Consider the following 18,324-nt stretch of genomic DNA (forward strand, 5'->3'; position numbering starts at 1 on the left):
GCAGGGAGGGAGCTCTCCCAGCGCTCTAAAAAGTCCCCCAACTGTTTTTCTGTCCCCACCTGCAGTCTCTTGTCTTATACTTAGATTTTAAAGGCTTTGGCACAGGGACTTTTTGTTCTGTGTTTGTACAGAGCCTAGCACACTGGGGTCCTGGTCCACGACTGGGACTCCTAGATGCTACAATAAATAAGATGTGGGAGAGTGCATGAGATTGACTGGACAGAGTTATTGGCTAGAGATGAGGTGAGCAAAGGAAAGATTTGACAGAGAGGCTGAGAGACTGAAAAGGAAACTGGTTAGGGAGTTAAACAGCCAGATGGATAAAGGGATAGGCGGCTCCAGGTGCTTGGCGAAGTGTACAGCGTGGGAATGATGCCCCTGCCTGCATTCAGAGGTTCTCGTGTGTGTTCTCGGGCGGGTAGCAGCCTGGCAAGGACCTCTCCGGCCGACTCAACGCTCGCTCGCTCCCTCCCTCCCCGAGTGGCTGGAACCTCTTCGCTCCCTCCTTCTACCGTCTCCATGCAACACTGTAGCGTGGGCGTCATCTGATCCCCCAATCGGCAGACGGCAGTGGCTCTCTTATTTGCATAGACCTCGCCGGGGACCAATGGGCTGGCAGCTGTGGAACCCGTTTGGAAGGCGATGTTTCCACCCGCGCGGGGTTCCGGAGCGCTGTGTGCCGGCGGCCGGGCTGATCCTAGCAGCCGGGAAGGGACTGGCTGGGCGCTGGGCCTGGGCAGCGCTAGGAGCCGCCTATTGTTCGCTGCGGTGCAGGCTCCTAGGAGCGGCTGCTGAGCCCGGAGGCGGGAGGGGGCGCCGCGGGCACAGGATGTCGGTGGCGGGGCTGAAGAAGCAGTTCCACAAGGCCAGCCAGGTAAGAGAAGCGGTGCCTGGGGCGGGAATGGCAGTGCCCCCCATGACTAGCATTCAAGGGTTGCCCCTGCTGGGAATTACCCCCCTCTCACTCAGGGGTTTCCGCTCACCTTCTCTGTCCAGCTAGCAGGCTTACCCCCTCCCATACAGGGTTACATTTAAACCCTCCCCTGCTGGGGGTGGTTACCCACTCACCTGGGGTGTTACCTCCAATCCCTCCCCTTCCAGGAAGAGAGTTGTCAAACTACTCTTATTACCCCTTTGTACCCCGGGATGTATCCCTTTATTCACCCAATCTCTTCCAGGAGGATGACCCCCTTGGATCTGTCATTTCAGAGACATTATTCCCCCCCATGCTATTATTAATGTTAATTAATTGGGGCAGTGCCACAAAACAATCAAGGATGTGCTAGGTACTGTACACAGGTCTCTCTCATCCAAGCTATTAGTTACATCGTATCCCTCCACAAATTTCCCCTTTACTAGCCCAGCTGGGGGCCTACCCTGTTGCTCTCCTGGTTTTACTCTTCCATTCTGGGATGTCACCCTCTTGTCTTATAGGGTTACCAAACTCTCCAAGGAGTTCTCCCTTTTCTAGGTACCACATGCTATCATCCATTTCTAAGGGACTTCACCACTCTCAGCTTCCAAGGAATTACCACTTCTCCTCCCTTCATCTTTTACCATGATCCTTTCCTCTCCTATTTTCTACCCCCTTTGTCATGTGACTCTCTTACATACTTTTGCTGATTTTCTTGGGGATATGAAACCCTCTTTGGTAGCAGGTGAATTGATTGGAGTATATCATGAGCTGACATGAAAAGAACGTATTTTTGCTGATAGTTTCAGCAGCCATTCTCTACAGCTGAAGTGTATAGAAATCTGTTCAATGAAGACGCTGAGTGTCAGACACCTGTGTAGGTTAGATTGTTTGTTTGTTCTAAGCCCCAAGAGCTATGCAATTCTGTTAGCTATTATTACTGATAATGGTAACATTAAAATCAGCTGTAACCTGTTGAGTCTAGTTAGGCTTTGATTGTTCTTGTGAATGGAGAAAATGAGGGTTCACTGCCTGATTGCCTGGCTGTCTTTTTGTTGTCTTTATTTCTAGTATCTATGATGCTTTGTGAACAATGCACACACATCAAAAACGTTTGGAAGGGAGTCATATTCTTATCTTTCCTTGCAATAATGTATTTTCAAGGTATCTGACTAATGTTTGGATGAAACAGTGTTACGAATCTTTGGGCTTTGCTCAACTCTCATCATGTCCATGACAAAATGTGGAGATCCCTAGATAAAGTTGCAGGGGGCAACTTGCAGATAGTTTGGGCTTGTTGTGCACCTTGAGTGCAAGATCTCTTATGATGATAAATGATACAACCTTCAATATGGTGCCTTCATAATACAGAGAACAAAAACCTCATCACTGAGGAAGTTAGAGTTGTAACCACAACAAAAGCAACATATAGTGTAGAAATTGCTAGTGAGAGTGTGTTGCAATCTACCCAATCCTCTGGGAGATAATGAGCCAAGAGAAACCAAAGTGTTGTATGTCTAGAACAAACTAATAGAAATGTTGTGAGATGTGATACTGCACTGCTTTCTGTATTTAGTACAGCATATAACCAGGAAATTTTAAAAAGCACATCATGACCCAGAGCTTCATCTTGCTCCTGTTGCGGTCAAGACAAAACTCCCATTCATTCTGTGGTGCAGTATGAAGTAAAATGACCGAGATGATTCTTAAGTAAAAGCACCAATGTAGCTGAAATTCCAAGGTGGGCTGGGAGTGAGGAAGACATATTGCATTGTGTTCTCGAAAATGCTTGAAAAAAATCCAAGGCAGTTGTTTTAGAATATATCTTGGAAGAATTCAGCTGCTAGTATTGGGTGAAATGGAACAGGGTAAAGTAGTAGATGTGAAACACACAAGAGAAATTAGGAGTTTATGTATGGTCAAAATTTATGTGCTATCTAACTAATATGACTCACCCTCACCAATCCATCCTCCCCACACACACACATACTTTAAACTAATTTATAGCAGACAAACAAGGAGAGCAAAAAATAAGCCAGGGAAATAAGAAGGTCATGCTAACTGGAAATACTATGATAGAATTAAATTTAGAGAGTGTACTTATAAATATTACAAGATGAGCAAATGTGGAGTATGAAAGGAATATTGCTTAGAAGGACTTTTTATCTGTAAGTGCATAAAGAATAAGAGATCATTGAAGGAGGCATAAGTATCTCTCTGAATATGGAATGAATAAGAGATGTCAAAGATAACTGTTGACAGAAGAGGTAGGCATTGCTTGGGGGGTGGAAAATGAAATTAATTCTTTGCCTCAGTATTCCCAAAGGAGGATGGGGGCAGATGACAGAAACGGGCAAATTTCCCAGAGGAGGAGAAGGAAATACTGGAGGGGAATGAGGATCATGCCAGGCATGTGATAAAGAAATGAGAACATTTAAAGACTGACAGAACTTGAAGACAAGAAATCTAAAGAAAGAAGCAAGTCAGATCAGAGTCTACACTTACCAAATGCATTAATCAAGTTGAAAATACTGAGATCTTGGCATTTCTTAGGCATTTTATGTTGCAAGAGATTTTTAATCCTGTTTCAACAGGTATGATATTCTGTTCAGCTGGAATAATCCAAAATGCTCTGTTCCAGTCTCTTGAACCTGGAATTTCATTAGTATACATCTCCATTTATCATAAATATAACTTACAGAATTTGTCATTGAACTGCTTGTGGGACCAGAGAAGACTTCAGAGCATTCTATAAAAAGAGAGTGCTTTTTCATTTTCTTTCTGTGTTGCAGTTTTACATCACCTTTTGACAAGCTTCTTGTCCATTAATTTTACTTCCAAGTTCTGAATTTCAGGAAAAATATAATTACAACATGTCTTATACACCACAAACATTTGAATTGACTATTTGAATAACATGGATCTGACTTAAAACACGTGAATGTAGTTTGTCAAAACTTGTGATCAAGTAAATTTTGTTTTTGTTTTGTTTTAAAGGTCCTAAATAAAAGTGGCCAGTTTTTACTGCTTTAAAGGAGTTAATAGAAAGTTAAGGATGACATGATCGTACTTCTTTGGTCAAGGTACTAAAAGATCCTCTTGCTTGGGGATTTGTTAATTGTATTTTTGAGTTCATGATAAATGTTTGTTTCCTGAAGTTTTGCCCTATTTGTATTTTCCCCCCTCCTTTAGAAGTGCAAGTCCACAATGACCCTTATTTCATCAGCCCCACTGTCGGGTAGTAATTTTTGATGGTTAGTGATAGAAAGCCATAAGAATGTCTTTTATTTACTACATGAACTCAGCTCTTCACTGCTATATTAATTGTACTTTTGCCTATTTCAGCTTCTAGCCCCACCTTATATCCTGTGCAAGCTCATTGACTTCGTTCTGATTTCAGGTGGTGTAAGTAAAGTTAGAATTTGGCCTTAAATACATTATAGCTTTTTGGGGTTGGTAGTGGAAGAGTTAAAAGTCTTGAATAAAACTAGGAAGGCAACAGCCACTTTATTATATATGTTATTTAGGCTGAATTTAAATACAGACTATGCAAGCAAACTGGAGCCAGGAGCATTCTTATTTCCCATGTACCTCTTCTGACTGATAAGACACTTAACCAATGATGCACAAGATAGAAGCACTGGAACATCAAAATAACTCTCACTGGTCGATCACTGACTCTGAGGGCAGGACATTTCTGAGACCTGATTAATTCTGTTATGGGCCTCATGTACAACACAGGTTTTCTCCTGTTTATTGATATATTTCCAGATTGAATTTTTTTTTAAAAAGCAACTTACAGAGAACTTTCCTTTTGATCAATAGTTGTCTGCCATCTGTTGCCACCATTGTTGTAGCTTCTGTTTCCTGTTTTTTAACTCAAAAACATTTTGCCACAGTAAGTTTGTCTTACTTTTTTGTACTGCTTTTGTAATCCTCTTTCATATCAGAGTTACATGTGTGTGGTAACCCAAGTAGTGGTTAGATTTCATTTTCAGGTGTAAGCTAGGAATGTTTTTAGAGAGATGTTTCTGTTTTTTAATAAAGCTATAAACAGAGATGGCGCATCATGCACCGTAACACTTAGGAGCTATTATTACTTATTGAGCTCCAAAACTCTGTAAGGTCGAGTACCTGAATATAAGGAGACATGAGCTGGTATTTTCAAAGGAGCTGGGCACTACTCAGTGAGAGCTGAGTGCCTCATGCTCTTGTTTTCCTTTGAGAATTCATGCCATAGTATCTGACTCAGGGAGCTTTCAGTTGAACTCTCAATACATTTTTGGCTTTCTTAAAAATATACTATAAGTATAAAACCTGTGGTTAGTGCAGAAGTGCTTATGCAACAACATCTTCTGTATTTACAGCCTACTCAAACAGCTCTGCTTAAACAGTTATCAAGTATATTCCTTGCATTGGCTTCTGAAAGATAATATCTCTGTGTTTCTCACAGAGAACTGCTGCTAATGATTGATACTCAAAGACTAACGATGATTTAACTAACAACATAAAAGCAAATATTCACCTGTGACCTTTACTCTTTATATGCCCTTAATGACACAGAAGTCTCTCTAAGTAATGGATCTATAGCAAATATTTTTGAAGGCCTCCTTGAATTGATTGTACTGTTCACTGTCACCAATGCCTGCTTTCACACCAGAGGCTGATCTCTTTGACATTGTTTTGATTACACTGATGTAAGTGGACTAAATCAGGAGTAACTCTAATGTAAGTATGATCAGAATCAAGACCTTAGTTACTTTCTTATGGAAGAATGTGTCTCTGTATGTCTTTTCCCCCCTCTTTCTTTAATGTGCATATCTCAAAGGTGGACGATATTAGCCTGCATGTAACACTCCCACCTGTTATATCGTTATTTAAATCAGGGCTGACATAGGTTGTCAATAGACTCATAGACTCTAGGACTGGAAGGGACCTCGAGAGGTCATCGAGTCCAGTCCTCTGCCCTCATGGCAGGACCAAATACTGTCTAGACCATCCCTAATAGACATTTATCTAACCTACTCTTAAATATCTCCAGAGATGGAGATTCCACAACTTCCCTAGGCAATCTATTCCAGTGTTTAACTACCCTGACAGTTAGGAACTTTTTCCTAATGTCCAACCTAAATCTCCCTTGCTGCAGTTTAAGCCCATTGCTTCTTGTTCTATCATTGGAGGCTAAGGTGAACAAGTTTTCTCCCTCCTCCTGATGACACCCTTTTAGATACCTGAAAACTGCTATCATGTCCCCTCTCAGTCTTCTCTTTTCCAAACTAAACAAACCCAATTCCTTCAGCCTTCCTTCATAGGTTATGTTCTCAAGACCTTTAATCATTCTTGTTGCTCTTCTCTGGACCCTCTCCAATTTCTCCATCTTTCTTGAAATGCGGTGCCCAGAACTGGACACAATACTCCAGTTGAGGCCTAACCAGCGCAGAGTAAAGCGGAAGAATGACTTCTCGTGTCTTGTTTACAACACACCTGTTAATGCATCCCAGAATCACGTTTGCTTTTTTTGCAACAGTATCACACTGTTGACTCATATTAAGCTTGTGGTCTACTATGACCCCTAGATCTCTTTCTGCCATACTCCTTCCTAGACAGTCTCTTCCCATTCTGTATGTGTGAAACTGATTGTTCCTTCCTAGGTGGAGCACTTTGCATTTATCTTTATTGAACTTCATCCTGTTTACCTCAGACCATTTCTCCAATTTGTCCAGATCATTTTGAATTTTGACCCTGTCCTCCAAAGCAGTTGCAATCCCTCCCAGTTTGGTATCGTCCGCAAACTTAATAAGCGTACTTATTCCTTTTGCTTCCTGGTTCCTGGCCAATGGGAGCTGCAGGGGCAGCGCTTGGGGTAGGGGCAGCATGCGGAGCCCCCTGGTTGCCCCTACACATAGGAGCTGGAGGGGGGACATGCTTCTGCTTCCAGGAGCCGCACGGAGTGGGGCAAGCCCCTGACCCCACTCCCCAGCTGGAGTGCTGGAGCAGGGCAAGCCCCAGACCCCACTCTCTGGTAGGAGCTCGAAGGCCGGATTAAAATGTCTATAGGGTTGGATGCAGCCCGGGCTGTAGTTTGCCCACCCCTGCTTTAGAGGAACCAACAAATCATCTTATTTCTCTGTAGTGTCTAGGAGAGGGCTGAACACTACAGAGTGCACTGTTTTTGGGAAAATTTGGAACTGGGAGTGTGTTGAGGTCACCCTGCAAGTAGCTAAGACTGGTAGAGACTAGGGAGTGTGACTGATGTTTTGCTGGCAGGCTTCTGGGGTCAGAGTTGCTGCAGTTATACATAGACACTCAGGGTGTGACTTGCATACTTGGTGCTATCTGTGAACGTCCCAGGCAGAGAGTTACAGTATCAAAGCATTTGGAGCACTCAGGGTTAAATGACGCTAAGCAAAAGGAATAAAATAACGGATATCTCACCCACCTTGTATCTAATATCCTGTGACCAATACATCTACAACACTGCATACATAAAGTCTTAAGTAAATAAATCTTTCTTGCGCATTACCCAATGTCCACTTTGTATTTAGCTGTGACGCTCTGAATACATTTCCCAGACTTGAAGATCTCTGTGTAAGCTAAAAAGCTTGTCTCTTTCACCAACAGAAGTTGGTTCAGTAAAAGATATTACCTCCCCCACCTTGTATTTCCTAATAAGAGTTTATAAAGATTAGCAGAAGCAGAGAATGTAGTACCTGGATAAACCAAAAAGAGGCAAATAATATATGTGAAAGAAACCCCAAGTCTCACTATTGAAATTGAGAGAGAAACTTGTTTTGACTGAACAACACTTATAATTGTGCCAAATGACCGCAACTCGTATCACATAGTACAGTGTTTCCCAAACTTGGGACACTGCTTGTGTAGGGAAAGCCCCTGGTGGGCTGGGCTAGGCTGGTTTGTTTACCTGCCCCGTCCGCAGGCCTGGCCGATCGCGGCTCTCACTGGCCGTGGTTCGCTGCTCCAGGCCAATGGGAGCTGCTGGAAGTGGCGACCAGTACGTCCCTCGACCTGTGCCACTTCCAGCAGCTCCCATTGGCCTGGAGCAGTGAACCATGATCGGCCGGACCTGCGGATGGGGCAGATAAACTGGCCAGGCCCGCCAGGGGCTTTCCCTACGCAAGTGGCATCCCAAGTTTGGGAAACACTGAGCTAGACCATCGCTGACAGGTGTTTGTTGAACCTGCTCCTTAAAACTGCAAGGGATTCCACAACCTCCCTAGGTAACTTGTTTCTCTTTAACTACCCTTACAGTTAGGAAGATTTTCCTGATGTCTAACGTAAATCTCCCTGACTGCAATATAAGCCCATTACTTCTTGTCCTGTTCTCAATGGTTAAGGAGAACAATTTATCACCCTCTCCTTTATAACAACCTTTTAAATACTTGAAGACTGTTATCATTCCAGCCTCTGGCCCCCAGTCTTCTCTTCTATACAAACCCAATTTTTTCAATCACTCCTTGTAAGTCATGAACTTCTAGACCTTGATTCATTTTTTTGCCCTCCAATTTGTCCACATTGTTCCTGAAGCATGGTGCCCAGAAATGGATACAGTACTCCAGTTGAAGCCTTATCAGTGCTGAGTAGTGTGGAAGAATTATTTCTCTTGTCTTGCTTACAACACTTCTGCTAGTACATCCCAGAATGGTATTTGCTTGTTTTGCAACATATTATATTGCTGACTCTAATTTAGTTTGTGATCCACTATAACCCCCAGATCTTTTTCTGCAGTACTCATTCCTAAGCAGTCATTTCCCATTTTGTGTTTGTGCAATTAATTATTCCTTCGTAAGTGTAGTACTTTGCATTTGTTCTTGTTGAATTTCATCCTATTTATTTTAGACTGTTTCTCCAGTTTGTCAAGATCATTTTGAATTCTAATCCTGTTGTCCAAAGTGCTGGCAACCCTTCTCAGTCTGGTGTCATCCACAAACTTTATAAATGTACTCTCTGTGCCACTACCCAAATTATTTATGAAGATATTGAATAGAACCAGACCCAAGACAAATCCATGTGGGACGCCATTTGAATATGCCCTTCCGGCTTGACTATGAACTATTGATAACTACTCTCTGGTACAGTTTTCAAACCATTTGTGAACCCACTTTATATAGCAGGTTTGTCTGAGGCTATATTTCCGTTGTTTGTTTATGAGAGGATCATGTGAGACAGTATCACAAGCTTTACTAAAGTCGAAATATCACATCTACTGCTTCATATTTGACCTCTCCAAAAGTCTTGGTATCCTGTCAAAGAAGGATATGGGTTTAGTTCCCAGCTCTGTGACAGATTTCCTATGTAACATTGAGCAAATGATGTAATCAACCTGTATCTCTCCCATCTGTAAAACAGGGATGGTACTTCCCTACTACACAGGTAGTGAGGATGTGAGGATAAATCTGTTAACCATTGAGACACTGAAATACTATGGGATGAGTCCTGAGCAAGACAGAATTACTTGCACCTGTCATAAAAATGTTTAGCTAGTCTGTGCAGCCAGCATGTTAGCAAAATGTTTGCCAGGTTTGTATGTCTATGGTGGCAGGACAGTGAGGGAGGAAGAGAAGCCTCCCTAATCTTTAAGGCATTCATTTGCACAGCAGGAAATGGATGTAAAACTTTTAAACATCAATAACACTCACAATGAGGGCACAATATAAGGGCTATAGTAAAGATGGACAAGGAAAGAAGGATGAACTTGTGGTTGATCACAGAAGTGAAAACCAGTCTGGAATCTATTCCCAGCATTGCCACGTACTACCTCTGTAATAGAGGACATGTTGCTGAAGTTCTCTGTGTTTCAATTTCTACACTTGTAAACTGGTGATGGTAATATCAGTTGCCCTGGAATATTGTGGGGCTTTCTTACTCAAACATGTAAAATGCATTGTGATCCCCAGATGGAAGGGGCTTTAGAAATGCAAATGATTATAGTATTTGATGTCTGTGCAAGCTTATTCCCAGTTTTCAAATGTCTCTTTTCAGACTAGACAATTTCTAAAAACTCCCTGCTCTCTAAAATTAGGGGTGCTAGCCTCATGCCAGGAAACCCGCACATAAGGGCATGTCTCCAAGAGAAGCAGTTGTGACCATTTCAGCCCCCTCATGGGTCATGAACTAGCAGAAGATGGTAGTATATAAACATGCATTTACGATTTCTAGAAATGGAACTTTTAAGGCTTGCAGTAGGTGGGTCACCAAGTGTGGGAGCTGAGAATCTAATATTGACACAGCCTGCAATTTTGAGGGCTTGCAGGTGTGTGTTTAAAAACTAGTCTCAGAAAGTCATTACAGTAGAGAAAATTTGTTTTGTAATAGAGTCAGATCTGGAACTGTCTTCCTTAAGTTGTGTATCCTTTTAAAATTGTCTTGCTTTATTGGAGCGTGTCACGCAAGCATAATGAACTCCAGGCTGAAGCTGACACTCCGTTCTTAACTCATTATTATTGTCTGAGTCATTGCAAAACATAGTGTGTGATATATTACAGTATGTTCTCTTGAGAACCTGCAATACTAAGGACAAGTAGACAAGTTAAGCACAGTAAAAGTATCACTTTTAAATGTCCTTGTCTTTATTAGTTTGCATCACTACCTAAATGCTACTTGAATATATTGTCTTAAATCTTACTTATTTGTTAAAGGTGGCCAAATTCTCTTATCAGTTACACCAATGCGGAATTTAGCCCAGAAGCCGTATTTTAAACACAGAATGACAGAGTCCGCTTTTAGTTACACTGGGGTAAATCTTCAGTGACTCAGTGTAGTTTCTTTTATTGGTACATACGCATACTAACAGTGTAAGCAAGGTAAGAATCTGCTCCTCACTGCCTCAGTCTATATGCACCATTCCTGTTGACATAAATGGGAGATCCCTGTGTGTTCAAGGGTATGACAGAGTTGCAATTTAAAAACAAAACTAAAGTGAAGAATGAGTTGAAATATATATTCCATCTGCTTATTGTGCGTTCCATGAATCAGGCCCCTCTGTAACATTCATATAAACACATAAGAAACCTGAAAAGTTAGAAAACTTCGTCACTCCTTTTGTAACAAAATTGCTGCCTTGATTTGTAATTGTGTTGTTAAAATTGTTCTTCTGTTAATACCACTTCCATGTTTGTATATTAGGACAGTATAAGTCCATATTCTGTACCATTCTTACTATAAATGGATCTCATTCACACACACCACAGAAATGAAGCTACTTCTGGAGTTCCCTTATAGTTTAACATTTAGAAAATTGGGAGATAAAGGGCACAAGATACAATTTTTTAAAAACACTTTTAACAGGCCCTATTAGAAAGTGGACTGTTGAGTCTACACTATGTAGCCCTGTTCTCATCATCATACACGTTTTTGCTAAAGTTAATATCAGTTACTCATACGCATTGATGTGAGCATATATCCTTTAATTTCTTAAAGTATCTCAATTATCAACAGCAGCGTAAGTGAAACAAAAATAACTTGGCCTTGCATGCTGCCTTTCCAAAGAACAGGGCTTTGAGTCTCTTCTGAACTACACTAATTAAAGTATATTTTTTTACATTTTACCTAATGAAACGTACAAAAGAGCCATCACTGTAGTGACCTTAATCTAGTTAGGAAGAGAGTATAACTGTGACTAAGTATGGAGGCTATGACCTTATATGAAATTTAGGGTTTTTTTTCCATGAATGACAGTTCCCGTGATCTTTGTGTGCATGTTTATATTAGAGATTTATAGCCAAAAGGAAGGAGAAATTTTCCTCTTCTCTTTGTGGAAGCTTAATGACTCTAATATAAGCAATGCTTAATAATAGTAGTGATATTTAGTTCTTATCTAGCCCTTTCCTTCCATAGATTTCGAAGTGCTTTATAAAGGAAGGGAGTATCATTGTTCCCATTTTACAGATGGGAAAATTAAGGTACATGGCAGTGAAGTGACTTGTTCAAGGTCATATGACATGTCAGTGGCAAAGTCAGTATTAGATTTCTTGTGTCTTTACTCCAGATCCAGTGCCCTTAAGTTAAAAAATACTGCCTTCTGACTTAAATGGGATTTGGGTCTGCATAGAAAGGTACAGTCCACCACTCAGTAAATCCCTTCCCCGCCCTTATTAAATTTTGCATGCAGTTGCTGGTTGGCATAAAACTGTGGGTATGACCTTCATATAAATATTTTGGGCCAAATTTGTTGCTGATATCATTCCATTGATTTCATCAGAATTACAGCAGGGATTAATTTGGCCCTTTCCTTTAACATTTCTGATTTTAAAAATGATTCTATTACTGTCAAGTGACAATTTAAGAGCTAGGATTTTCAGGTAATGATTAACCAGAATCTATCTAATTATATAGAAGATCTGTCTCAGGTTGTTGCTCCCATTCACAGTTCTATACTTGTTCTTTATTTTCCTGTTGGTAGAAGTAGAAACAGAACTTCGAAAGGTGGCCTCACTGTCTCCTAAGTCACAGAATGCCACCAGTGTGCACTTGTTTTCTATCTCCAGAAGAGGATATAACATTTCTCAGTCTGGCTTCTGTCACAGTAAAGAGGAAGGAAGGGGGAAAGAAGCCATATGAAAGTAAATTATTAAAGCCTAGAACTTTCCATCCACTTCAGCGCTAGCAGTTTCATTTTGCTATCTAGAAATCCCTTCCTAAGAAAGTCATGATAAGATTTTAAAAGAAAACAGGTCAAATTTTGCTGTCATTTGCAGTGATGTAAATCCCACAGAAGTCAATAGAAGTGTGTTATAGTAAATGTGGAGAGAGTCTGACTCTCGGCGTTTACTCAGCACAGAGTTTGCTAGCTTCTCACTTTGTGACCTTTCAAAAGATAAATATTTCTCACTTACTATAATTTTCTAAGCAAAATACTAAGAACATTAGCTGCTTCACACTAGATATCTGTGCAAAAAGTATGAAATATAGTAAAAACAAACAAAATAGCAAAAAATTGGCATTTTCCTCACCCTTTCCTGCAGCACCAGCACACACATGCTATGGCCAAGATCTGCCATCAGTTACAATGCTGCAACTCAATGGAACTTCACCCCTCTTACTGTGTAATTTACATCCATGCTAGCCTGAATCTCCATGCCTCTCTCCTCTGTGTTTCATTTCCCCTTTTATTAAATTAATGGTGTGTAGTTGGAAAGACAAGCATAGAAACACAATTGACATTGATATGCAGCTTTAGGGTTAAAAAAAATCAATACAAACTTGACTGAAAGGAATCTGAAGGCTATTTTCTCTGTTTGGTTGAGTGGGAGAAAGGAGAGTATTTTTATTTAAGCCTTAATTTTAATACACCGTCAAAATAAATTGGTTTCATATTCACTGTACTTTCACTAATCCTAATGCGCTCATATTAAGTGGTATTGTAGCCTCTTTTATAAGAGTTCCTTGTAATCCAGCATGAATTTGTCATTCAAATAAAATAGTGCCACATGTTCAGATGAATATTGGAGACTAAGAACTCAATGGGTAGTGCTGCATTTTATCATCAAATTAAAGACGTTCCAGGATCACTTAGAATCTAACTCCATTCCTTGCAGTTGCTTGGAAACATACTCTGGAATATTGCCAAGGTTATCATCACTGGGAAACTCAGGCTATTGAATTAGAGAAGGAAAAAATAAATGGGCAGAAATCTCAATTTTTGAGGAAAATGCAACAGAAGACACACAGAGTGAAATGTGAATTTCTCTAGTGGATACTTTCTCTAGTCAGAATTGGCCCTCTGTGTCGTCTTATTCCAAATATTTGTTTTGTTCCTCTAAAGCTTGTTTAGCCTGAAGCAACTACACACCTCACCACAGAAACACTAACCCAGGAACCAATCTCTGTAACAAACCCCGTTGCCTACTCTGTCCCCATATGTACTCTAGCGACCCCATCAGAGGACCCAACCACATCAGCCACACCATCAGGGGCTCATTCACCTGCACATCTACTAATGTGATACATGCCATCATGTGCCAACAATGCCCCTCTGCCATGTACATTGGCCAAATCAGACAGTCTCTACATAAAAGAATAAATGGATGCAAATCAGACATCAGGAACGGTAACATACAAAAGCTAGTGGAACACTTCAGTCTCCCTGGACATTTATTCACACAGTAAGGATAACCACATTTCATTACCCCTGCATTCAAAATACTAGAGTGATTTGTAGCCCCAAATCAGGCATAACTGAACATTTTGGCAAAGCAGCTCCATCTGCTGTGCATCTAAGCAGAGTTCCCTGGGACAGTACAATGTACATTAATTGGAGGAAAGTGAAAAATGATGCAAAATTGGCAGCCTTAATGATACTTCTATGTTAGAAGCTGGCTTATTGTCACTAGTTACTTTGCTTGTTTTTCTAGCTGTGAGCCCTTTATACCTCCTTAACATGCTGTCTAGCCTATTTGCTCTTCCAGTCATCTTTCCATTTTATAAGGTAATTGCCCCCAGTTTTCTCTGCCCTCAAGTACTTTATTTTTATAGAGATTAATTCAAAGTCTTTCCACCAATTATGTCTATTTTGATAACTCTAGGAGTCAAGCTATATTTCCAGATCAATTAATCTTTTCTAGTTTTGATTGTGTATTTTCCTACAGCACATTCAGTGGGAATGTAACCTTTCATCCCTTCAAAGGGATAGTCCTTACCAGTTTTTTTAAAGTGAAGTATCTTGACTTTTTAAATCCAGTTATAACTTCAGATATTTTGTATGGTTCATAAACCTTTAATAAATTCACTAGTAGTTATCCTTTGAGGTTTGATGATCCATTTTTATAGAGTCAAACAATACGTTTTGATATTATAGTTTGTATTCCTCTTTGAGGACTTTCAATTAGTAAAAATAATTGGTGGAAACTGCTGCTTATCCACAATAAAAAAAATTGCAATGATCTATAAAAAGAGATTATGGCTCATATTTGGAAATGTTAAAAGCTATTCAAAGGTCTTCCCCAGCACCGAACTGAAATTAGTTAAAGAACTGCCATTGATTTCAGTGGTCATTGGATCAAGCCCTGAAGGGTGTAATTTACACTCTTTGTAGTTGAGGACAAACTCAGGCTTGTGGGGCTCAGGCCTCGCTAGAGCCTGGGCTCAAGCCCAATCTAAGACATCTACACAGCAATGAAACAGCCCCATTGCCCCAGCCCTGTGATCCTGACTTGGCTGGCATGGACTAGCGATCAGGGTCAGCTCCAGGCACCAGCATAGCAAACAGGTGCTTGGGGCAGGCAATTCAAAGGGGCAGCACTCTGTCCGGTATCAGGACGGCACGTCTGGTTCTTCAGCGGAAATTTGGCGGCGGGTCCCTCAGTCCCTCTCTTCCTCTTTGAGCTGCTGCCGAATTGCCACTGGCCTTTTTTTTTTTTTTTTTGTGCCGCTTGGGGTGGCAGAAAAGCTGGAGCCAGCCCTGCCAGCCCTGAATATCTAGTTATGTAGACATACCACAGAGTTCTTCTTCAGGTGTGAAGTCTGAACAGAAGTTGTTCCAACAAAAGATAGCCTGAGAGACAAGGTGGGTGAGGCTTTGTAATGTACATCTTGATACAAATAAGTGCTATATATATTAGAGGTGGGCCTGAACCAAAATCCCACATTCAGACCCAGGGAAGTTTGGCTCCAAAGTTAAGCTTTGTGGCTCTCTTTTAGATAACAATTTGTAGCTAAAGATCCCAACATGCTCCACAAACTCTAGATATGATATAACTACACCAGTATCTGCAGGCACCACTGGAGAGAGAGGTGGGAAGAGATGGCAGCCTTTAAGCAGTCCTTAGCATAAAATACAAGAAGATTAGTTGGAATATTTTGAGTTATGAGCATTTGTCTTGTGTGTGCTAAAATATATAACCAGAAAGCCTAACCCCTTTCTTTGAGTTATTTGAAGTTTAGTGCCAGAGTAAATACTAATATTAGTAGCATGAATAGAAAGAAGACATTGGTAAATTGGGTTAAGAACTGACTAATTGACAAAAAGACTAGCAGAAGTTGTCAGCAGGGGATTATCATTGAATGGAGATGTTTCTAGTGGGGTTCTGCATGGATTGGTACTAAGCCTGATACTATTCAACATTTTCATCAATGATTTGGAATTAAATATGAAATGACTGCTGATAAAATTTGCAAATGACACGAAGATTGGCAGAAAAGTAAATAATGATGAGAACAGAGCAGCCGTACAGAGCGGTTCACTTTGTATACTGGGCTCATTCAAACAAAATGTGTTTAAATACATTCAAATGCAAAGTTATACATCTGGGAACGAGAAATGTAGGCCAGACATACAGAACAGGGACTGTATCTTGGGAAGGAGTGAGTCTGAAAAGGATCTAGGGGTCCTAGTGGACAAGCAGTTCAAAAACAGAAATGATGTGGCAAAAAGGTCTAATTTAATTGATTCACATGGCGTATATTTTAATTAATTCATACAGCAACCCTAAAGATGTTGCCATTGCATTACAAGATGGAGTATTTTTTATATGTTCAGTTTCTCAGATGCAACATGCTAAATGTATCAAATGAACTGTTTTTTAATAAACATTCTGACATGCACAAAGCAGTAAGACTATAACTCCCCTAACAGTTTCTGGTATTCTAACAGGTGAAACTGAAGTAATTCTTATGTTTAACACACCCATACAGTCTAACTGTTCTAAGTTGGATGAAAGTACGTTCAATTTCTATTGTCTTGGAGTTTTTTAATAAAGTGAATTAATTTTAAGTCTGACAATTACAACTCTCCAACATAGCTTATCATTTGTGTTGAGTCAATAGTGCTGTGCAGGAAGCCTGCCTGTGCCTGCCTTTTTTTTCTGCTTTTTTAGTATTCAGTGCACATAAAATTTGCAATATGTGCTTAGATTTAATTCATTTAGAAAAATTCATTCAGGCTGTTTGCAAGGATTACTCAAACTAACACGTCATTTTTGAAGTATTAATTAATGAAGAACATTGACAAATATTTAATGATTTTTGTCATCCTCCACAGAAATATTGAATATCAAGCAAGTATAGCAGACATTGAAAATATATTTGAATAGATGTCTGGGTCAGGAATCAAATTTATATTAAAACAAATACCATGAGCTGATTTAGCAACGGGACTTGGGTGTTGACTGAGCCTAGGTTTTTTTTTGGTTTTTTTTTAATTCTTTCATTTATTTTTTTTTACAAAGACTCTTTTGAAATCTCAGAAACACTCCATGAGTCAGTTTGTGAACTATCTTAAAGTTGTAAAGATTGTTAATAAATGGTGAGCTCATTTTCATAGATTATTTCTGATCACCTTATCATTTGGTCCGAATGTACAAGACCGCATCCATGGCTTCACTATGTGTCTACAATACATCTATCATAAAATTCCCATTGGAAGCAGTTTTGTGAGTTCCAGTGATTTAGATTTAAGTGATCTCTTGAGTTGTGGTTAAATGTTCTTATTTTACATTCCTTCAGCTGTGCTCTGTAGCAAAGCACATCTATTTTTCCCTTTCTCTCACTGGTCTTTGGTAGGAATCTTTGTCTACAAGGCATTGTGCTCGCACAGGGGTTGAAATGCTTCTTGATCTCTTGCACTAACATTTGAGGCCTTTCAAAGGGGCCTCAATTACGATTTCTTCTTTGTCCGTGCATTGAGCTTTACCTGGCTATATGTGCAGTTGGTGGACACTCAGGTGTTAAAATCATTTGTCCACCCGCTCAGGAATTTAATGCTGCCAAGTGTGTACCTAGGTGCTCTCACACACAACTTTTCACAAACACAGGAGGAGGTCAGTGTTTGAAAATCAGTCTCTGGGTGTCTTATATGCTATTGGCCCGCCTGGCTGCACAGATGTGGAGGAGTAACAAGAATCTTTCCTACCCCAACCGCTTTCTCCACAGCACAAAAGCGGCACAGCACGTCAGGAACTGCTTGCTCCTGGACCCATTCCCACCCATCTTGAAAGCAGGATACGAAAAAGGAGGCAAAGAGGGATGGAGAAGCAGAACCCTGGCTGGGCAATGCAGCTCTGAACCATCCATGCTAAAGCTTAAGAACCACAAGCCAGGCATACATATGTTTCTGCGTGCAGGATTGCATGTGTCAAAGTGGTGACAGTTGAACCACTGGCTTGGTTTGAGATGTAGCAATAAAGTAAAGCAAGAAGAAGCAGTGACTTCCTCATCTCAATAGCAGTCACAACAGTAGCAGCTGAGGTGGGACCAGGGACAGTGATGCAAACAGCAAGCTTATTTTTGTTTTTGTTTTGTTTTTGTTATTAAATTGTGCTGTGGAATGCATAGAACCCTCAGCAGTCACAGTAATGTTTGAGATTGGAGGTTTTGTTTTTGTTGTTCTAAATAATACATGAGAACTGTAATTCGCCTCTGGATGACATCAATACAGAGAGCAGACATCCTAGGTTCCT

At 40.5% G+C, this 18,324-nt stretch overlaps 1 protein-coding gene across 3 annotated transcripts in view; it reads left to right on the plus strand.

Annotated features, from left to right (window-relative positions):
• Positions 1-652: 652 nt before the first annotated feature.
• Positions 653-18,324, plus strand: part of SH3GL3 (SH3 domain containing GRB2 like 3, endophilin A3) — a 73,091-nt gene continuing 55,419 nt past the window's right edge. For 2 of the 3 annotated variants that reach the window (XM_050966668.1, XM_050966667.1), the window contains exon 1: positions 653-874. Coding sequence is in view for 1 of the 3 variants with exons in the window: in XM_050966667.1 (XP_050822624.1) it covers positions 830-874 (45 nt within the window). In the remaining 2 variants the exon portion in view is untranslated. Of the gene's footprint in view, positions 875-4,736; positions 4,812-18,324 lie in introns of those variants that run through there. The other variant, XM_050966671.1, reaches the window with a different exon arrangement.

Source organism: Gopherus flavomarginatus, chromosome 9 (assembly GCF_025201925.1).
Source record: "Gopherus flavomarginatus isolate rGopFla2 chromosome 9, rGopFla2.mat.asm, whole genome shotgun sequence".
Taxonomy (NCBI): Eukaryota; Metazoa; Chordata; order Testudines; family Testudinidae; genus Gopherus; species Gopherus flavomarginatus.